Source organism: Heterocephalus glaber, unplaced genomic scaffold (genome assembly GCF_053883595.1).
Source record: "Heterocephalus glaber isolate CG9 unplaced genomic scaffold, H.glaber_assembly_v1.0 deba00001550, whole genome shotgun sequence".
NCBI lineage: Eukaryota > Metazoa > Chordata > Mammalia > Rodentia > Bathyergidae > Heterocephalus > Heterocephalus glaber.
The window spans coordinates 4,880,679-4,904,195 of NW_028258343.1; the positions used below are offsets into that span (position 1 = coordinate 4,880,679).

The 23,517-nt window shown below is 39.6% G+C and overlaps 1 protein-coding gene across 4 annotated transcripts; it reads left to right on the top strand.

Annotated features, from left to right (window-relative positions):
- Positions 1 to 8,740: 8,740 nt before the first annotated feature.
- Abracl (ABRA C-terminal like) lies at positions 8,741 to 21,090 on the top strand. 4 transcript variants are annotated; one of them, XM_004846057.4, is made up of 3 exons: positions 8,741 to 8,927; positions 14,552 to 14,618; positions 20,500 to 21,090. In XM_004846057.4, the coding sequence occupies exons 2-3, from the start codon at positions 14,558 to 14,560 to the stop codon at positions 20,682 to 20,684; spliced, it is 246 nt and encodes an 81-aa protein (XP_004846114.1). In that variant the 5' UTR covers positions 8,741 to 8,927; positions 14,552 to 14,557; the 3' UTR covers positions 20,685 to 21,090. The 4 variants fall into 4 exon arrangements, with proteins under 4 accessions (XP_004846114.1, XP_087046375.1, XP_004846113.1 ...); XM_087190249.1 differs by lacking the exon at positions 8,741 to 8,927 and adding an exon at positions 8,974 to 9,016; XM_004846056.4 differs by lacking the exon at positions 8,741 to 8,927 and adding an exon at positions 9,081 to 9,222.
- Positions 21,091 to 23,517: the final 2,427 nt, after the last annotated feature.

Consider the following 23,517-nt stretch of genomic DNA (forward strand, 5'->3'; position numbering starts at 1 on the left):
GAATCAGTATTCATTGATTTTTATAAGTGAATAATAATCCATTACACCTTTTTTTTTTTTGAGACAGGGTCTCACTGTGTAGTTCAGGCTGGTCTCAAAGTATGTACCCCAGGCTTGAACTCTTGGCAATCCTCCTGGCTCAGCCTCCTGAGTATTGGGATTACAGGTGTGCGCCACCATGCCTGGCCACTTACTCATTTTATTATAGCTATCCTAGTGGATGTGAAGTGATGTCATCTTGTGGTTTTATTTGTTTGCTTTGATTTTTGGTTGTGGGAATTGAATCTAGGGTTGTACAAATACTAAACATGTGTTCTACCTCTGAACTGTATCCCTAACTGCTCTTATTGTGGTTTTGATTTGCACTTTTCTAGTGACTAACGATGTCAAGAATCTTTTCAAGAGTTTATTGACCATTTGTATAAGTCATTTGGAGAAATATCTATTTAAGTTCTTTGCCCTTTTTCTTTTTTCTTTTCTCTCCCTCCTCCCATCCTCCCTCCCTCTATCCCTCTCTTCCTGTATTTTCTCTCCCTCCCTCCCTCCCTCCCTCCCTTCCTTCCATATTACTTTCCTTTTGCCACACTGGGCATTGAACTCAGGGCTTTGCTCATATTACCACTAAGCTAAATCCTCAGCTTTCTTTTCCCATTTTTAAATTGGTTGTCTCTTTATTTGTGTATGTGTGTGTGTGTGTGTGTGTGTGTGTGTGTTTTACACATTCTAGATACAAGGGCTTTATTAGATATATGATTTGATAAAATTTTCTTTCTGTTGTTCCCTTTTCATTTTCTGAGGTTGTCCTTTGAAGCAAGGTATTTTAACTTTGATGATATACAATTTATCTGTTTTTCTGTTTGGTTGCTTGGGTTTTTGATGTCATATTTAGGAAAATATCTCCCAAATTAAGGTCATGAAGATCGTGACTTGTGCTTATAATTTGGCCCTTTCATGTAGGTCTTTGATCAAATTTGAATTTTTGTCCATGGTGATAGAGTGCTAATTCACTGTGTTCCACGTGGATATCCAGGGTCCCAGTACCATTTGTTGAAAACAACATTTTACCCTATGAAAAATCAGTTGACTATCTATGAATATGTTTATTACTAGACTCTAAATTCTATTCCATTGTCTATGTGTTTAGCCTTACATCAGTATCACTTCCTGTGACTGTGTAGTAAACTTTAAAACCAGGGAGTGTGAAATTTCCAATTTTGTTCTTATTTTTCAAGATCATTTTGGTTTTTCTCTATTCCTGTAATTTAAATATGAATTTTAGGTTTAGCTTGTCAATTTATGGGAAAAAAGAGGTTAGAATTTTGACAGGGATTGCGTTGAATCTGTAGATCATTTCAGGGAATGTTGCTGTCTTCACAACATTACATTTTCCAATCTATGAATATGAGATGTTCATTTAGTTATTTTTATTAAGTTTTCTTTCAATGTGATAGTTTTGGAACTTTTCTTGAGTACACAAATCTTGCACTTTTTTGGGGGGGCTTGTACCAGGGATCAAACTCGGGACCTTGCACTTGCAAGGCAAGTGGCGGAACCACTGAGCTAAATCCCTGGCCCTTGCACTTCTTTAGTTATATTTATTCCTAACTAGTTCATTTTTTGTACCTATTTTTAAAATATTTTAAACTAAGTTATAATATGTAACTGACAAATAAAAATTGCATATATTTAGTTATACAGTGTGATATTTTGATACATTCTTTCAAGGAACCTCCATACTGTTTTCTACAATTGCTATACCAACTTACATTCCCACCAAGAATGTACAAAGTTCCTCTCTGCTCCACAACCTTTGCTGACACTTACCTTCTGCCTTTTTTTTTTTTGTACTGGGGATAGAACTCAGGACCTTGTGCTTGCAAGGCAGGCATGGGGCCACTAAGCTAAATCCCCAGCCCTTTACCTTCTGCCTTTTCGATAACTGCCATTCTGGCAGGTGTGAGGTGATATCTTGTCATGGTTTTAGTTTGGATTTCTCTAATGATTAATGATGTTGAGCATTTTTTCATACGTCTCTTGGCCATTTGTATGCCTTCTTTTGAAAAATGCCTATTCAAGTTATTTGCCCGTTTTAAAATTGGGCTATCTGTTTTCTTGCTCTTGGAGTTGAATTCCTTACATACTTTGGCTATGAATCCCCAGTCAGATGTATGATCTAGAAATATTTTCTACAATTCCATATATTTTCTCTTCATTTTGTTGCTGTACAGAAGATTTTCAATTTGATGCAATCTCACTTGTTTGTTTTTGCTTTTCTTGCCTGCTTTTTTTTTTTTTTATATTATTACAAATAGATTTGGGTTGTTTCATTTTCAAGTTGTTCATTGCTAGTGTATAGACATGGATCTGATTTTTGTAAATTGATAGTATATTCTGCTGAAGTGCTTGCTCAGTTAGCTTTTTAAAAAATTCAGTATCAGACATCCTTTTTTTGTTTTTTATCTTAAGGGGAAAGTCTTTAGTCTTTCACCATGAAGTATGGCATTAGCTGTGAGGTATTTGTAGATGCCTTTTGTTAGGTTGAAGAGAGTCGCTTCTATTCCTAGTTTTGTGAGTGTTTTTTTTTATCATGAAAGGGTAATGGCTTTTGTTATGTGCTTTTCTGCACCTGCTAAAATAATCATGTGGATGTTTCCATTTATTCTCTTAATACAGTGTATTATATAGATTAATTTCTAAATGTTGACATAACTTTGGATTCCCAGGATAAATCCCACTTGCTTGTGGTATATGATTTTTTCTCTCATTATTTCTTGAAGGCACAGATTTTACTTGTACCTCTTTGTATCATCCAAAGCACCCACAGAATACTACAGTTGGATCAAGAATTAGTGGTTGAAACATGTAATCATCATTATTATTACTTTAGTCATAAATATTAACATAAGCACAAGGTGATGACAATCTGAATCGGGATGACACATTCCAATGTGAAGCCTCATTTTAACGAATAATATAAAAGACACTGTCGGCTGTATGGAATTATTTTACTTCTCATATAAGACATACATTTTGAATAAATAATCCATGTACTACTAAACAATATTTACATTCCTGGAAGATGCTTTGCTTGGTCAAGATCCCCTATTCCTTATTTATTTATTTATTTTTTTAGTATCAGGGATTGAACTTGGGTCTTTGCACTTGTGAAGCAGGCAGCGAAACTACTGAGCTAAATCCCCAGCCTTATTCCTTATTTTTTTTTAAAAAAAACTTTTATTAAGTAAATACATACCTACAGAAAATACAGTCCCTCAAAGAAGTAGAAATAGCAAATAAATACATGAAAAAATGTTCAACATCACTGGTCATTTGAGAGATGCAAATGAAAACAATGCTGAGATTCCACTTCACTCCAGAAAGAATGGCTGCTATCATGAAATCAACCAATAACAAATGCTGGCGGGGCTGTGGAGAAAGAGGAACCCTGCTCCACTGCTGGTGGGAGTGTAGACTGGTGCAAGCACTGTGGAAATCAGTATGGAGATACCTCAAAGAACTAGGACAGGAAGTCCCATTTGACCCCGCTATTCCACTGCTGGGGATCTTCCCCAAAGAATTAAAAGAATCATACCACAGTGATATATGTGCGCCCATGTTCATAGCGGCACAGTTTGTAATAGCTGAAACTTGGAAACAGCCCAAATGCCCATCAACTGGAGACTGGATAAAGAAAATGTGGTTTTTTAATAAAATGGAGTACTACTCAGCCATAAAAAATGAAAAATTAGAGACATTTATAGCTAAGTGGATGCACATTGAGGCGATACTCTTAAGTGAAATAAATAGGACACACATGAATAAATTCCAAATAGTTTCTCTGGTGTGAGAAACTGAAAGTGTAAATAAGGACTAAGTGTATAATAGGTAATGTGAAATAGGAAGAAAAGGGGCAAAGGGGAAGGAAGTGGGAGGGCTAGAGGAAAGGATAGAAGGGAATGTGATTAGTATGAGAAAATGGAAAAATAGGAACAAAATCTTTGTAAATAGGGAGGACTGGAGGGGTTGAAGGGAGGGCTGGGCAAGGGTGAAAAATAAGACCCAAGAGAGACTACATAAAGGTGCAAATTTCCAATGATGAATGTCATTATATTGTATACCTAAAATGTACCAATGATTAGAATGAATAATTGATAATGTAAAATAGGAATAAAAGGTCCAAAGGGGTAGGGGTAGTGGGAGGGGCAGGGGAAAGGAAAGAAGGGAAAGGACAAATGATGAGAAATGGAAAAAATGGAAATAAAGTCTTTGTAAATAGGGAAGGGTGGAGGGTGTGAAGGGAGGGCTAGGAATGGGGAAAAAATAAGAAGCAAGATGCATTATGTAAAGATACAATTCCCAATGAGAAATGTAATTGTGTTATATACCTACAATGGACCAATAGAAGAATTTAATAAAAAAAAAAAAAAAGAAAGAAAATACAGTCCCTGACTTACGTTGGTGGACTTACAGTGTGAAAGCATATTTGTCTAATCACTCTGTTTTTCACTTTCAATACAGTTTTCAGTAAATCACAAAAGATGACATGTTATTCTAAAATGGGCTTTGTAAAGGATTTTGCTCAAATGTAAGCCAATTTAAGTGTTCTAAACACATTTAAGGATGATTTAGCTAAGCTATGGTGTTTAGGAAGGTAGGTGTTTCAGATGCATCTTGGACATGATATTTTCGACTTATGTTTATTGGGACATAATCCTATCAGAGGCCAAGGAGATGTGTATTTGTATTTAAGTGTTCAAGTTAAAGAATTTGGAAAAGTAAAACACCCATGTAACCAGTTCACAGATAAAGCTGCAAAACATTGCAGCACCTCAGGCCCCCCATTGTGTCCCACCTTTGTCACTGCCCTCTATTACCCAACAGGGATAACTATTCTCCTAACTTCTAGCACCACAGATTAGTTTGGCCAGATTTTAAAACTTTATACAAAAGGAATAATAGACTCATTCCATTCTATACGGTATTTGTGAGATTCATCATGTTGTTGCATGTAGTTGTTGGACGCTCATTTTCTTTGGTTCATAATGTCATATTATACAAATATGCCATGATTTACTGATCCATTATAATAGTATTGGGCACTTGAGGAGCTCTGGTTTAGGAATGTTATGAACAGTGCTGTCGTGAGTACTCTTGTACATGTATCTTGGTGACCATATGTTTCTTTTCTGTTGAATATACATCTAGGATGGAATTGCCGTTCCTAGGAATCCTTTACAAGATTTTTTCCCCCACTCATTATAATGGAGACAACTACATTTTTAAAATGATTACTTCTTTTTCTCATTCCACAAACATGTAATTTAAAAAATAAATTAACAAATAATGTCATGCTTTATCCTGGGATTGTCTTTAACAATCCTGTCAAGTACCATATCCACTAGCCATATAAGGTTATTAAAACACCTGAAATGTGCTGAAAATGTAAAGTACATAATAGATTTCCAAGACTTAAAATGAAGAACGTATATGATATCATTAATAATTTTAAAATATTCACTACAGGTTGAAGTGACAGAATTTTGGATCTGGGTTAAATAAAGTATATCATTAAAATTAATTTTGTCTTTCCTTTTTTTTTTAGTAGGACAGAAAATATTTATTGATAAAAAGTTGTTTCTGATTTAGTTTTTTTAAAAGATTACAAAATTGAATGTACAATATCATTCCATTTTTGTTAAAATACATGTATATATACACAAATAAGATATATGAAACCATTTGGAAAGATACACCAAGACAGTTACAGTGGTTGGTAAAATAGTGGCAACTGTATCTTCCTCTCACTCAAATAACCTCTAATTTTTCTAGAAACATATATTGAGTTGGTAATTAGGAAAAAAAATTTAAACATAAAATAACTAAGACAGGTGTTGCATTATTGAGGTTAACATTTTTAAAACAAACTCTTATATAGGAGTTGCATCAGTTCTCAGATCTGCAAAGTGATTTCTTGTCAGTCTGCAAAAGTTAGCAGTAAAGGTTAAGAACGGAATTATATATAAAAAGGTATGTATGTAATAGGGTAAGCTAATAAGAGTCTTCAAACAGGGATCTATTACAGGAAGTCTTATCAAACTACCACCAAATGAATAATCAAGAATGTTTAAGGCACTAATTGAGTTTATCTATTTTAGGTACTACCTCTGACATTACCAAAGAGGTTGTTTGAGGAATGAATGGAAAAAGTAACTATCATTATTCACGCCACTGAAGAGAGGATCTTCAATAACCAACTTCTGGGGAAAAGGAAGAAGAGGAGGGGAAGTCACACTACAATGTGATGGAGCTCAAAATTCCATAAGAATTCCATATTCAGGGTCCAAACACATCATTCAGGCCCAAAGTTCAGTGTCTGTGTTTCCGCTGCCATTTTTCTCCGTATTTCACAAAGATTTTTTTTGTACAGGGAGAAACCTGTTCAAAAGTTCTACTGGTTCACAGCAGGAGGTTTGAGCAGACTTTGTTTAGGTCCTTTCAACACTGTAGTCTGGGAGTCTCTCAGAACCCAAGTCAGTCCTCAGCCTCAGCAATCCAAGATCTTGTCTTTCTTTTTTAATGTGGCTACTAGAAAATTTTAAATTACATATTTGACTCACAATTATATTTCTATCACTCAGTGCTAGTCTACAGTATGTAATTAAATAAAGGAATAAATATTTTAAAATATTTTATACATACATTACCAGGTTTTTTTTTGTATGGGGGATCGAACTCAGAAGTTCTTTTTAACAAAGATCATGCTTTAGGCTACTTGTACATTTCAAGATAGGTACATTGCTTCTAGCACATCCTTTCTGTTTAATACGTATTTCTTGCTTTTTTTTTTTTTTTTTTTTGGTACTGGGGATCGAACTCTAGACCTTGCACTTTCGAGGCAGACGGTGGAACCACTGAGCTAAATCCCTGGCCCCCTATTTAATACATATTTCTTATTTGACAAACTTCATCATTTGCTTTTTAGGTTAAACTTCCACAATGTTTACATTGTACATGACAATATTCCTAAGAAAACAAGAAAAGATAACAAAAGTGTGAATAGAAACTGAAAGAGTAGAAACTGGATATTCAAAATAATTACTTGTTGACATTTCTTTGATCAATGAAAAACTTTCTTGAATTATAATTCCTTATACTGTAGATTAATATGAAGTTTGTTATGGTTTGTGTAGAATACATGTAAATAACATTTTAAAAGAGCTCCTTCATTTTTTGTCAACAAAGACTTTTGTTTAGGTAATTATTTAATTTTTTTCTGACTGGGAGAGTACTGGGAGACACGAATTGCTTAGTCATAACAGAAGTGACACACTACAGTGCCATTCCTTATTCACTTCCCTTGCAGCTGACAAATTGTGGTATTTGACTCAAGCAGAAAACTAGGCCTTGCTTAGGGGATTGTCAGATACGGTATTTTTCTTAAATTGTAATTTTTGCATTATGCAAACTTTGAAAGATAAGGTACAGATAAAGTCTAATGTCTCAGCTCTCTCTTGGTGAGGAAAAAAACGGTCTCAGGATCTTGGAATCACTTTAAACTTCATCTGACACGAGAAACTTGGGCGATTCCCAGGTGTTGAAGATGACAGAGCAGATTCATTCCGAGTCACACCCACTTGTCATGTGTTGACTCTAAAGGCTCACTGGACCGCAGCTTGGGAAGTGGACGGATCCAGGACAGCCTTGAAGACCTGGATACCCACACACCCTTGGGAAGGAGGCCTTTGTTGCCCTGTCCATCATCGCCCTAGCTGCTGTTAGCCCTGGCTTTTCCCTCTCTGACCCCCTCAAAAGTTCCACTTCCTCCTAGTTTCTGTTCACTGGAAACCTGTCTTGGCCCCTTACATCTTTCCCTTTCTCAGAATCAACCTTTCTACCAGATAGCTCTTTCTCTCCAACCCCCCGCCCCCGCTTTCATTTTCCAAAGGAGACTTCGATTGGTTTACTAATGATCAGTTTCATCGGACAGTTGTTAGATAATTACTAATCACCCCCGAGTCCGGTTTGAGCAGCTCGTTCGAGGTTACTTCAATGGCCACTTTATGGACTTTACGCATCCGGGTCACGTGATCACTCAATCCGGGCCGCCGCGGGTGTGGAGCGGACTCTTGGTGGAGTTATTCGTGCAATCTATGCTCTAGGGATAGTTCGGGTCGGCTCTCCTTCCCAAAACGCGGTACAAAAAGCGCGCCTCCTTCTCGCACATTTTAAAAAGGGAGGATGAATAAATTAGATTTAGATATAGGAAATAATGAAGGGATAGAACCTGTACTGACCCAGGATCATGAACTAACTTTGCCCGTGTGAAATGTCTTGGCAGTAGAACAAGTCGATCTTCAAGACCGCATTTTGTTTTGCAAATCAGACCATTTTCGAGTCCCTGGTCCTGGTTTTCTGGAGGCTCCCGGTCCCGGCACGCAGGAGCGCTGTGGGTCGCGGTGTTCCTAGGAGACCTTAGGATTTAGCACGTTGGGGGCGCCTTGGTTCCGTTTTGGGGAGAGAAATCCTAGCGAGAAGTCACCGGCCAGGATCTACTGCAGGGGGCTGCGGATGAGGTGTCCCAGAAGGCAGGAAAGGGGACGTCACCGAGGCCCTAGGTCCGCATTCCCGAAGCCCGGGCGCCGCCACCTGTCCGGAGCCTGCCTCCTGTCGGCGCCGCCTTCCCGGAGTTCCCGGCTCACAGGCTGGTCCCGCAGAGTGGGCGGCCCCTCTCCCTAGCGCTGAAACTCTTACTTCCCCCCGCCCTGCTCCTCCTCCCCTGCCGCCTCCTCCCCTGCCTCCTCCTCCGCGGCAGCCTTTATCTTTGCCTCGGCCACTTCCCTCTTCAGCCTTTGCCTCCTCGGTACGCAGCGGACACCCGGCCCGACGCGCCCCCAGCTCTTTACTGGTCGAGAAAACGACGCCAAGAGGTGAGTCCCCCGGTGGCCAGGTCGGAAGGACGGAAGGGACAGGAGCGCCTCGCGGAGGTCAAGCAGCGGGGGGGCCTCGGGGGCTGCGGGTGAGCACCGGGACCGCCAGGGGGCCGGGAGCACGGAGGTGACGAGTTGGCGGGGCTGGGACGGCCGGGAGGGGCCGGGGGCCGCGCTCCGCCCACTCCCGCACCTCTCCGCGGACTTCCGTACCCGGCTCGCGTGACGTTTTGCCGGCCGGGGGCGAACTGGGGAAGCGAGCATCTAGGCAACGATTTTCACCGCGGTGCAACGTGTGGGTTTCGCGCTTGACTTGTGGGTTTCGCGCTTGACGCTCGCTGGGTTCCAGATCTGCAGAGCTGGGAATGAGGGAGGGCGGGGGGCAAGGGAGCGGCTGCCCCGAGGAATTTGGTGGCCATGGGGCAGTGCCTTGTGCCTTGCGCGAGGTGGGTGCGGCTCCCCGCGCAGATGGGGTCTAGGGAGTGGGACGGGAGCGGCTCCCGGAGCCCTGGCCGGGTTCCCTCTCGCGGTGTGCTCCGGGCGCTCGTTTCCCGGGCGCGCCGGGCCGTGGGGGAGCCGGGGCGGCTGCGCTGGCCGCGGAATCCCCGAGACAAAGGCTTCCAGGATCCAGCCCTGCCCGCGAGCGCCCTGCGCTGCACCAGAACGGGGCCGATTCGGGTGCTCCTCAACTTTGCAGCCGCGCCACTGGAGATCAATCATGTGATGGCCTGTAGGGGAGAGGGTTTGGGTACCTTCACTTGGCAGGATCCCAGACTTGCAGGAGCGATTACCAAATATGGAGTGTGCTCGCCCCGGCGAGGGAGGAAGGAACCCAGTTCTCCTTTGACCTGCGCCAGCTGTTCGTGGTTGCAGGGCGGGAGTGGGGGGCTGAGAAGATATCCTGCCCCAGGGCGTAAAGTTGGCTTTTGATTCCCAGGACCCTCACTCGGGTAGGTAGAAAATCTCCATGTATTGCCTCCAAACTTGAAAAAGAAAACAAATATAAGAGGGTTCTTACATACATTTCTAAGAGTATATTGATGGGGCCTTTCAGCATATGCTGTAGCCCTCCTGCCTCTGCTTTCTTTGTGAGTCCCACTGAAAAGCCTAATAGATTCTGTGACACAAGGCCTGACTAGCATCTGCTGTCACCTTCCTTTTTTCTGGGCCAGCCTCTCGTTGACACGTGCTTTCTCCCCCTTAGCCTTGCTCTGCTTAGGGCCTCTCATTGTCCTTCATCTCCTTGCTCACTCCAGTCCCAGGCTTTTGTCACTGTAAAATGTCATGGGCTTTCCAAGGCCCATGTAACAATGAACATCTTGCTTCTTTGTCCCCCCTCCAATAATAAAATAAATGAATAAACATGCCAAATTATACATGCCAGAGGTAGTATCAGAGCCTGTTATTTTCCTACTTATAGGAATCTAGGAAGGGAGCCTTTCTTGCTTTGTAAATGATCTACCTTAGTAAGTACTCAGCGTGTGCTATTTCATACAAGTGCACTATTATATTAAGTGCATTTGCATAACAGCAAAAGAAGAGAGGGAGAGGGAGAGGAAGAGTGAGAATGATGTTAGAAACAGCGTTTAAATTTTTGAGGCGTTAACCCCACTGAGCCTGTTTCATTATCCATAAAATGGGATAAATAATAAATCCTTTGCATGGTACTTAAAACTGCACAAATTAACCTAGATAAGGAACCTAATTATAAAAGAAACATTGGTTGCCTTCTCTTCTAAAAACTGATGAGTGTACGTATGTGTCCTTTATATAATGGAAGTATGTGTGCTGCACATAACAGAGGGATTTGCTCTTGGATTCTCCTCAGCCTCAAGGGTGTTGCTGGTGGTGAGTGGAAGGAGCTGGGGAATGGTGAAAAGATACATTTTCTGGGTGGGAAAATCAAAATCTGAGAATTGGAGAGATCCTTAACAATTCTTTTTTTTTTTCCCCCATTAAGTTTATTGGTACATTTTCGGTATAAAATACAGTTACATTCATCATTGGGATCTTGTACCATTACATGAGTCTCTTGGTTCTTATTTTTTTTTCCCCTTCCCTTGCCCTCCCTTCCCTATTTGCAAAGACCTTGTTTCCATTTTTTTCCTCTTCTCATATTTTTTCCTTTCCCTTTTTTCCCTTCCCCTACCCCTCCCAATTCCCCTGCTCTTTTAGACCTTTTCTTCCCGTTACACAATATCAGTTATACATTCTTTTTTTAATTACAATATTAAGATCTAGGAGACATTACCACAGATTTTACAGAATTTAAAAGGATATAGAAAGCATATTACAAAAATCTTTTTTGAAATAAATTTGACAACTTCTAAGAAGTACCTTGGAAGACAAATTAATGAAACTAACTCTGGAGGAAATATAAAATTTGAATAGCACCTGTTAAAGAAAGTATATTCCTAGCTTGAAAACCTACCTATATGACAACAATAGGCTCATAAACATTTTAACTGATCAATTATATCAAATAATTAAAGCAGAAAAAAGAAGGAACACTTCTCCCCTCCTTTTAGGAACTCAACATTGTTCTAATCCTAAAACTGGATAAACATAATAGAAGAAAAAAGTATGACCATAGATAGAAATTTGTTTAACAAAACAAACTCTTAGAAGTCAGATCTGGCAGGATGTAGAAAGTGGTTTTGTTATAGGGATGGCAGTGTTGGTTCAGGATTGGAAGATCCACTCCCAAAAGTCATCATTTAAACAGAGGAAAGGAAAAAGCCATATGATCCTGTCACTAGTTGGAGAAAAAGTATTGGACTAAATTCTACAGCTGATCCTTAATAATTCTTGATCTTGGACATTGTATTTTCCCTCCTGTCCAGTGCAGGCTAATTTCTTCATCATCATTCAGATACTTTAACTACATCTGCATTAATGCTGCTGGCAACAAGGTTCACATTACATTCATTATTAAGTGGTTTTGGTTGTTAGAGAATTTTTTAATATGGCTCCCCAATCCTATCTTTAATTTCTTTTTTGTACTGAAGATTGAACCCAGGGAGTTCTGTGCTACATCCTCAGCCTCCTCCCGCACTCCTTTTTTAAAGATAGGGTCTCACTAAGTTGCCCAAGGTGGCTTTGAACTTGCGATCCCCATGCCTCAGCCCAGGAGCTGGAACTATAGTCCTGTGCCATCACATGCAGCTCCAATTTCATATTTCATCTATCCATCCTGCCCAATAGTGCATCACAAATAAGACTATTCATGTAAGTACCTAAAAAGAATCTTAGTTAAAAAAAAATAGCAAATCTTCTCAAAGCCAAATTCATGGGTAAAGAGTCTTTAGAGTGATAGAAATGTAAATAAATCTAGAGGGAAAAAACAGTAAAGATCACATTGGTTCATCTAGCTGGAAAGTCTGGGGTCTACACAGGCTGTCATTGTTAGAAGGATTCTTTGTGTTTGGCTTTACTCCTGTGGGGCTTTTCTCACATGCTGGCCATTTACACCAGGGCTGTGAACTTACATCTTAGAACCCAGTGGAGGAAGCATGTTGTTTTTACTAGAAGTTCTAGCAAAATATTGCGGCTGAACTTGTTTGCTCTAAAAGGAATCACCTACTTCATGCCTCGACCCCATCACTGTGGCCCTGAACCATTCCTGGACCCTAAAGTGAGGCTCTACCCAAGGTGCATGGGTTTAGAGTAAGAAAGGACATTGCTCTAGCCATATACAAATTAGATTGGTCCTGCCAGAATGGGGAGTGGGTGCTGGGCAGGCAAAAACAACAGCTGTGCCCCACTCTGACTTTAACAGACTTTTTCTTACCATTACATATTCTCAAGCTGTGGCGTTCAGGCTTCAGCATAGTGGCTGTGTTCTCTGGGTGTATTTTGGGTTTTTATAAACTATATGTTGAACTACATATGCTGTTATAGGTTTGATTTTGTTAACACAAAGTCCCCAGTATTGGAACAATATGATTTTTGATAAGTTTTATGTAGATGTATTTAACTGAAGGTTGTACATTTTATTGCAATATAAGTTCTTTAAATTATACTCACACAGATAACATAGCAGATGGTAGTAGCACTTTTAATTATTAGCAGAGAAAATCTGGTGTCGCAGTCAATATCATTTGAACAGGTGGTATACAGTCATAGATGTCACTCTTGTTTTTAAAAGCTACCAGGAATTGGTTATAATCCATCTGGATAAAGTTGTTTCTTCCAAATTGTCACCTTAAGGAAATCAGACTTGTGACCCTGCTTTTTTAGTCCTTTATTTGATTTGGAAAATGTATGCTTTGAAAACAGACTGCTGGGTGTGATGTCACATGCCTATAATTCCAGCTACACTGGAGGCTGATGCAGGAGGATTGTGAGCAATTTAGCAAGACTCTGTCTCAAATAAAAGAAAAAGGAAAAGAGAAAAACAGACAGAACTGATGGCTGTTCTGTCCAGTTGCTCTTGCTCTCTGACACTTCTACAGGCATGACTCTGTCCTCTCTCGTCTTTTTGTGAACCAGGATTTGCTTAACCTGTACTCTTGGTGCCAGATGTGATAGCATAGAGCTCTCTGCAGAAGGGAGCTTACCTTTTAGTGTGGGTCAAATGAAGAGGGGCACAGTGTTGAGGGAACAAATGGTGGGGAGCTCCCTTGGACCAGGGTTTCAGGGAAGGCTTCCTGGAGGAAGTTAATCCATGCTGGGGCTGGATGTGTGAGTTACCCTGGAGAAAGAGGAATAGCAGTCTGGGCTGAAGAAACATGGTGAAGTCTGGAGGTAAGAGGGGCATTTGAGGAGTCCAATGATGTCCTGTGTAGCCGCAGCCTAGAGTCCGAGGGAGTAGAGTGAAGGCTGAATCTCTGTGCAGAACCCAGCCTGTGGCGGACCTAGCAAGCCAAGAGAAACCTCTCTCAACCTGGGCTCCTTCTTGTCCTTCACCACAATTCTGTGCTGCACTCAGGTTTTCTGGCTCCTGCATATGATCCAGAAGTGATCCCTGCACTGACCTGAGGATATTTAAATTGCCCTTGAATCCATCCTTCTCCCCCATTGGACCGCAGACTCCCAAAGGGCAGGGAATATGTCACTTTATCTCGAGGTCCCCAGCTCCTCATTCAGGGATGCCTCAAGGGTGTTAGGCTTTTGCTCCTTTGCTGCCATAATTCTGCACGTGCCCTTCCCATGTGTGGAATCCCCTTTCCCATTTGCCTCTGTGGCCCACTCTTCCCGTGTGACCTCCACTAAGCCTTCTGTGGCCCCCACAGTGCCTTGGACCCCCCTCAGAGAGTGTCTGTCACATTGCTATTGCTTCTAGGCCTTTCTCTGCTCTCTAGTGTGGGTCCTGTGCCACACACCTTTTGTGATTTTGGTGCCTACGAGGGCACTGTGAAGAGGACCCGTGTGGAGTATCAGGGGTCAAAGACAAAGCCTGCCTTCTCCCAAGCGGATGTGGAGAGTAGGAGTAGGGGTAGCAGAGGGAACAGGCAATGCTGTAGTGCTGTCCACATCACACGGTGCTTTTAGGAAGAGGAACATAGTAAGTGGTAGTGACAAATGCTATATGAAGAAAAACAAAACAAAACAACCCTTAGTTTCATATGTGCTAGATGAAATATAGAAATGGCAATAATAGAGATTTCTTTTTTCTCTTTCAGGTGATAATGAACGTGGATCATGAAGTTAACCTCTTAGTGGAGGAAATTCATCGCCTGGGTTCAAAAAGTAAGCATCCTGTGTGCTGGGATTACAAGCACATGCCACTACGCCTGGCTCTTTCTTACTTTCTAATGCTGAGGTTGAACCCAGGGCCTGACACCTATGAGGCAAGTGCTCTACTGAGAGCCACTGAGCCAACCCCCTAGCCCTTTAAAAATTTTTATTTTGAGATGGAGTCTTACTTAGTTGCCCAGGCTGGCTTCAAACTTGCCATCCTCCTGCCTCAGCATCCTGAGTGACTGAGATTACAGGTGCACAGCACTGCGCCTGGCCTAGATAGAGTATTTCTTCAGAGTTTTCCTCCTAGTAGGCAGAACCAGCATTCTGGGGAGTCCCACGGCTTCAGGACACGGTGGCAACTCTGCCTACAGCCCAAGGACCCTAAAGACACAGGGCTGTGTGGGAGCATCTGGTTTCTGAGGCAAAGAATAGTTGAGATGTTTTATTATCTTTTGTGTAGAAAGAAAACTGGGAAGCTTCTTTCATCTGGTTGCATTAAAACCTGGTAATTTAATTATATTAAAAAAAATTTTTTTTTTGGTACTAGGGATTGAACTCAGGACGTTGTGCTTACGAGGCAGGCAGCAGAACTACTGAGCTAAATCCCCAGCCCTCATATTCAAATTTTTATTTGTTACCCTATTAAAATTCATGTTTTCTGCTTTATCCTGGTACCATTTTGCAAACTTTCAAGTGACTAAGGTCTTAGATTGAAATTATACTAAATTGTCTTTATTTTCTCTGAATTCTTGGATTTTGTACAATTATGAACATATAACTAAAATACACCATCTTTTAGATGTTGCTTTTCTGTCATTTTTTTTCTTTGACCGCAATGCAGTTACTGTGAAGATAGTGACATGCAAAATTGATAATATTAGTCTCGTTTCCTACATTGTAATGAGAGTTACTATGTTAATGTTAGTTATTTGGCACATCTTACACAATATAAGCAACATTTGGGGAGCATTTTAAAAATAATAAGAACAGTAGACACATTCAGCAACAACTTGGATAATAGAATTCAGAGTTTTAAAGTTACGTCACGTAGGTAAAAAATAGCTCTAAGAATTATCTTTTAAGAGTTATTTTGTCACTTTAACTTGATGTCACTTAAACCTGTTTGCTTGTGAATCATAAATCTTTTGAAATAACAGGGCACATTCTGAAAAGTTCAATAAACCATTAATCTCTAAGGTTCCTCGTATTAGTTCTTCTATTCCTGCTGTAATAGACTACCACAAACTTAATAACATAAAACAATAAATTTGATATCCTAACACATTCCCTCCCTCCCTCCCTCCCTCCCTCCTTCCTTTCCTTCCTCCCTTCCTTCCTTCCTTTCCTCCCTCCTTTCCTTTCTTCCTTTGTGCATTTATCATTCTAGGGATCAAACCCCTCAAGCCTTCTAGACAAGCACTCTACCACAGAGCTACATCCCCAGTTCCCTTACCACATTTCATATCAGGAGTCAATAAGGGTCTTCCTGGATTAAGATCCAGATGTTAGCAAGCTGTATCCCTTTCTGGAGGTTCTAGGGGAGAATCCAGTTCCTTACCTTTTTCCAGCTCCAGAGACAGCCTGCATTCCCTGGCTCATGGCCTCCTTCATCTTCAAAGCCAGCAACAGCTGGTGGAGTCCTCACATTGAATGACTGTGACCTCCTCTTGTCCCTCCCTGTTCCATTTTTAGGGACCCTGTGATTACATTGTGCCAACCCAGGTAATCCAGGATAATCTCTCCATTTTGTGGTCCTTAAATTAATCTCATCTGGAAAGTTCCTTTTGCTATGGAAGGCAACATCTTCATAAGTCCTAGAGATTAGGACATGAGGACAAGAATATCTTTGGGGAGCATCTCTTCCTCTCAACCTCTCTTCTTCTTCCATTTGATAGTGCTGGAGATCAGACATAAAGCCTCAAATATGCTAAGCAAGTATTCTACCATTGAGCCACACTCTCAGCCCTCACTTCCTTTTTGGCCTTCTCTAGTGACATTATTTCTACAGAAAATCTGAGTATGTTAATGAAATGTACTAGGAAAAGATAAAGGAGGCATATAGAAGTGGTGCGGATGTAGCAATCAAGTGAGTTTAATCATATGATCAGTTAATAATTGTTGAACATCTACAAATGCTAAACCCTGTGTAAGTATAAGTGACATAGGTATGTTCCTTTTCCTCAGGGATCTATTTTCATTCTTTTACGTATGAATATCCAGTTTCCCCAGGACCATTTGTTTAAGAGGCTGTCTTCTCTCCAACATATGTTTTTGGCTCCTTTGTCCAGAATCAGGTGGTTGTACTTGTGTGGGTTTGTTTCTGTGTCCTCTATTCTGTTCCATTGTCTGTGTGTCTGTTTTTGTGTCAGTACCATGTTGTTTCTGTTACTGTGACTTTGTAGTATAATTTGAAATCAAGTAGTGTGATGCCCCAGCCTTGCTCTTTTTACTTAGAATTACTGTAGCTACTCAGGGTCTTTTGTGTTTCTCTGTGAATTTAGGATAGTTTTCCCTAGTTCTGTAAAGAATGTCATTGGAAGTTTGATGGGGATTGTATGGAGTCTGTAGATTACTTTAGATATTATGGCCATTGTAACAATATTAATTCTGTCAGTCTGTGGACATAAGAGATCTTTCCATCTTCTATTGCCTTGTCCTATTTCTTTGTTCATTGTTCTGTAGTTTTTGTTGCAGAGGTCTTTCACCTTTTTGGTTAAGTAGTTTCTTAGGTATTTCATTCATTCATTCATTCATTCATTTGAAACTATTGTGAGTGGAATTATTTTCCTGAGTTCTTTCTCAGCTAGTTCATTATTAGTGTATGGAAAAGCTATTGATTTTTGTATTGTTGATTTTGTAACTTGAGTTTGGTGAATCTTATTGACACTAGTGACACCCTACTCCTCTCTCACATTCCTAGTTTCTCCTGCATGCAGTAAACTCATGTGACTTGAGAGTAGCACCATTCTTTGGATGTTAGAGGTATATTTCCAAAGGTTTATTTCCTTACCCATGTCAACCTAGTGTTTATCGATCAGATTCAAGTGGTTGTGAAACTTTAACCTTTACAGCCCTGGGAGTGTGTCTGTATTCTACTGCAACAGATTGGAACTCTTATTTCAAAATGAGTAGTTTAACAAATTAGAAGACTTGAGATACATATCAACACCACTTCCACATGCAATTTTACAGCTTTATCAAGATACCTTGACTTTCTTGTTCTTGATGAAAGATGGCTTACTGAGCTGGAAATCATATATAGAGATGTGTCATCTTTTGACATGTTATGGTTAATTATTTAAGTTCTGTCTGGAGCAATTTTGACTAACCTACATATGATGCATGAGCTCAACCTGGAAATTGATGAAGTCTTACCTGTTTCTTTTAAAGTCAAATTTTTTAAAGTCTCATTTTTCATTCTATGAGAAAAGATTAAGTGGAGAATGATTATTTGGTGATTTGAATTCTGTCATCCAACAAGTATTTCTTGAGTGCTCTCTTTGTCCTCTGGTGCAGGAGATGCAGAAATAAACAAATTCCATCTCAGCCCTTGAGTTCTTTAGGTAGCTGGAAGACAAACAAACTAGAAGCATTGGGAAGTGGTTAAGAACATGGGCCGTGGAGTCAGCCTCTCTGGGAATGAGTCACAGCTTCTTTACATACTTGCTCTGTGTCCTTGGGCACATTACTAAACTTTTGTTTATTGATTTCCTTATTTGTGTAACAATAATAATACTCTATCCCAGTAGTTCAATTGAAAATTGATGAGAGTAACTTTTAGAGTTCTCACCCAAAAAGATGTAGGTAATGTATATGTTAATTAGCTCAATTTAACAATTGGACAATGTGTATATATTTCAAAACATCATGCTGCACATCTTAAATATATACAACTTTGTCAATTAAAAAAAGATACATTTTTCATATCTTAAAATCTCTAAAATAAGGATGCATCTTAATACATGGTTGCTATTGTTAAATGGGCACTTTGGAATATAAAATAATGGTGCTTCTGGCAATCAATAGAATCTTCTCTATGAAATGAGGATTAAGTGAGTTTTAATGATGGCAAAATGCATTAAACAGTTCTAAGAACATAGCAAGTCCTCAATAAATGTTATCCATTGTTACTATAATTAATGGTAAATGCTTTGATAGACATATACTCAGTTTTATAAGAAGAGATGGCAACTGATGAAATCATGGAGGATGTCCTTGAGAAGGTGACATTTGAGTCCATTTTTGAAGAAAAATGATTTAAGTAGGGAAAGGAGTCTGGGATGCTTGGCCATAGCTCAACATGGACAAAAGTTATGAAAGCGGGTCTCCAGTGGCACCCTGGGCAATAGGAAGCAGTTCCTTGTGACCAGATTGTAAGGTGTGTGGAGCGCTGAGGCAGAAGACCAGGAAGCAGTAGATGCTTGACTGGCACCTTGGCTATGAGATCATGGGCTTCACTGTATTTTGCAGGTGGTAGAGAGCCATTGAAGTTAGAAGAGTATCAGTCAGATGCAGATGTGCATCTTACACAATTTCTTCTACATTTTTTATTCCACACCAGTGTGCATGATGTATGAGAGGACAAAAATGAGGAAAGGGAGGCTGGTAAGATATTAATGACCAGTTTGCTCTTATCCAGGTAGGAAACAATTCGGGCCTCAACCTGGGGATGAATACCCATTGAAGAGGAGAGTTTAGCTTAGCTCTGCAGAAGACCCAAGGAAGGTGAAATCAGCTGGACGTCTGAGGATTGAGAGCTGAGGGGACAGGATAGCTCCAGGATTGGACCCAGTTTCCTGCCTTTGGTGCTTTTAAATTTGACCTAACCTGAGAATTTACTGTTTGCTGGACACTCTATGAGCAGTGTTACCTATGTATACAGTAGCTATCAGTCTATGCAACCATCCTGTCTAAGGTATTCTCACCTTAATTTGGTGATTGAGTAACTGAAGCCCAGGGAACTTGAAGAATAGGCCTGGGGCTACTGAACAGTTTCACTTATAGCTACATGCTCCCATTTTTAACTGCCTTTTGTTTCCTTTTTGTCCATCTTAATTTTCAGTGTTCGTGTTAAAAACTGGCCTCCAAATAAGATAACCTGGGGTTCTTGTTAATTGCAGATTCCTGGTCCTACCCAGAATTTAGTTAGATTCAGAGGACTTGAGAAATATACCTTTTTATTTTATTTTATTTATTTTTATTTTTTTTTTGTACCAGGGATCGAACTTGGGTCCTTGTGCTTGTGCGGCAGGCACCGGAACCACTGAGCTAAATCCTCGGCCCAAATATACCTTTTTAAATCACCCCCTCTATCCTGGGGCTTCTGAATGTGTTCAGAGCACACTTAAGAGATATACTGCTCTTCATCCTGGGTTTCCTTTTTATTTGTTGTCTTTATTGATTTAATACAATTAAAAAAATTTGAGTCAGGTGTGGTAGTGCATGCTTCTAATCCCAGAACTTGGGAGCCTGAGGCAGGAAGATTGTGAGTTCAAGTCCAGCCAGGGCTATTATGTACGTACCAAGTTTAAGGTGAGCCTGGACCACATAGTGTCACTCATCTCAGGAAACAGAAATAGGAACAAACAAACAAACAAATCAAAATCGAGAGAAATTCGTCACACATAGCATATCCATTTTTCTAAGTGTTTCTTTGTTCTCTTTCAGTTCTTGTCTAGATAATGCTAAAGCTAGGAGGCCTAAAACACATTGTGTTTATTTCCTCACTTGGATGTAGGAAGAGGCTACCTTGAAGTTTTGGCAAAGTGTTAAATTGTCATACTGGTTAGCCTGTAGTCAGCTATTTATTAAAGATTTTGTAAGTTTACCATACGTGGAGTGAAGAAACAGACTTTGCTCTCGCTAACATTGTATTTTCTCCAATTAGATGCCGATGGAAAGTTAAGCGTGAAATTTGGGGTCCTTTTTCGAGATGACAAATGTGCCAACCTCTTTGAAGCATTGGTAGGAACCCTCAAAGCTGCCAAACGAAGGAAGATTGTTACGTACCCCGGAGAGCTACTTTTACAAGGTGTTCATGACGATGTTGACATTATATTGCTGCAAGATTAATATGGTTTGCACATCTTTGTGTGTTACTGTTTTTGTTTTCTGATAAACTGGAATGTTAAGTCAAAGAACAAACATGAACTTAATGTATTTTTATAAAACTTTGTAAACAAAAGGGGTCTCGAATTTTAGAAGTCTTCCCTTTTTTATATCTCAAAAGAAACTGTATGTATTACAGTGAAAAATAAGCAAAACCTATTATTTTTTCTCAGGACTCTGGTTGGGAAATGTAGGCAATGAGGCCTTTTTTTTTGAGGGGTTAGGGGAATGTTTGTTTCATAAAGCATTCTTAGACAATTTCTATAGATATTTTATTTAACATTTTGTCAAAACAGCAAGTGGATGACCAACTCCCACATGAAATGTTGTAATTTTGTGTAATAAAAACATGTAACTGTCTTAAGATCAACTTGTTGTCTTATCATTTAGGTAACTGTTTGCCTCTCAAAATTGAGTTTTTGCATCAAGATTAGGTAACTGTAGTAAGTTGTCTTAATTTGACACTATTCTCAAAACTACCACTGTCATCCATGATACAGTAGAATTTTTGGCGGAGGTGTTTGGTGTGTGTATTACTGGGAATTGAACACAAGGCCTTTGCACTGAGCTATATTCCCAGCCCATTTAATTTTTGATTTTTTTAGACAAGGTCTTCCTAAGTTGACCAGGCTGGGCTTGAACTTAGAATCCTCTTCCCTCCGCCTCCCAGAGTGCTGGGATTACAGAAGTGCACCACCACATCTGGCTTCCATATAGAGTTTTATGTATTTTCTTTTAGATTCAAGATACCAATTCCTTTGCAATAGTTTCGTTTATGGATAGTTCTGTCTTATTTGGATCAAGACCTTACAATTCAAAATCACAGATTTGATTTTTTTTTTTAGTTAGATTCACAGTGAAAATAATAACTTCTGGCCATAAACTGCATTCCAGTTAATCATGTTAATAATGAGTACCATTAGCTATAACCAGGTGGGAATTAGAAATTGTGAGCAATTGTACACAAACATTCTTTCATTTATTTGACAAAATGTATAACATCTATTTAGTTCAAGTCCCTGTGCTAGGCATTAAGAAATACTATAGGAAAGCAAAATAAGAAAGAAAATTTGTGGGCCGGGGATTTAGCTCAGTGGTTTCACTGCCTGCTACGAAAGCGCAAGGACCCGAGTTCAATCCCTGGAAAAAAAAAAGAAAGAAAGAAAATTTGTTTCCTGTCCTCAAAAAGAAAAGGATTCTGGATACATGGAAACAACATAGTTTCACTGTTAAAAGAACTTTTGGAGAAAAATCCACAGAACTGTATGGCAGGAAATAAAAGATAAATGAAATGAAATGGTCAAAAGTCAACCACCATTTGTGACCTTAGTGACTGAGAGAATGATATGTTGTTAGCAGATAGGCTGACTAGAATACTGGCTATTATAGACGAAGTTTTGGGCAAATGATAAAAGATACAGGTGCAAAAATGATGATTTGTTCTTCAGCAGTTGTAGGGACTTTCATGGAAGAAGTGAAGTTTGTTGGGACTTTAAAGCAGTAGAATAATAGGGAAGGATGTTAGAGTTAGAATCATTACTGCATACAAAAGCAGAGAAACTAAGTTGAGGCAAGGAAGGAAGGAAGGAAAGGAAGGAAGGAAGGAAGGAAGGAAGGAAGGAAGGAAGGAAGATTTTTGAACCCTTAAGCTAAAAGAAACTATACTAAGTGTGTGTCTTAATAATGGTGAATGACAAATAACTATTAAAAACCTACAAAAAATACAAGTACCATTAATAATGCAGTAACTTTAATTTTCAAGTTCTACAATAGCACTATTTTGTATATTGATTATACACCCACTTTTAATTATAATTTATCTTCACAGTGAACAAACTGTTCATTAAGAGTTGATTAATGCTACCACTTTTGTATATTCACATTTCTTTCATTTCCTACCACAGAAGACCCAAGCACCACTTAGTATCCTGGAGTCACAATTTACAAATAAGTTACAGAAATAATGATTTGAGAGATTTGTTTGAATGAAATATTAACATCCCAGATTTCCCTGGTGTCTGAGATACTTCCCCCCGATTCCAGCTAATAAGGCAGCAAAGCCCTATGAACTGAGAGACAAAACATAAACACATGTGATAGCAAAGGAATAAGCTTGCTTCTCTGTGGCAAGGGTATTGGATTTGTTCATTAATAGTTTTATATATCTAGAAAGGTCAAGAGAAATGCATGTACATACATTTATTTATAGGCAAATATTCTTGGGGATTTCCTCTTCCTTAAAAAACATTATAAATAACTCTTCAAAGAAAACCAGCTCCTTAGGACCCTTTTATGATGAAAAATCAGCAACAATCCTGTATCTGTGGATGATTACTCCATATGAAAACTCATCTCCTGCAGTTTTTGTTTATCTTTAGCAGCCTCAACAAAAAATTTCTTTAAAAAAAATGGTTTTTTTTGTTCTGTAGTTCTCCTTTTAGTGACTAGTTAGATACTTGCCTAGAAGGAATGGAAATCCACTTAGCTAGGTAGGAGGGTTAACTGTCAATGTGTATGCAGGGCAATTAGGAAGATACTGGACCTCACTGAAATTCAAGAGAGGGAAGCTGCTGTAGTGGGGGACTCCTAACCATAGCTTTTTCAGCATCTAAATACCCTGGAGGTTCTGATTCTGTAGATGCGATGTGTCCCAAGCATTTCCATGAGGAGGGATTTTTCTGGCTGATTCTGATGGGTCGCCCTGGCGAAGAACCCCTCCTACTGTACTGAGGTTTCCAAGTTAACATCACTCCATTGTTTTCATAGATGGAAAATTTTCTGCTTAAAATGTATAAAG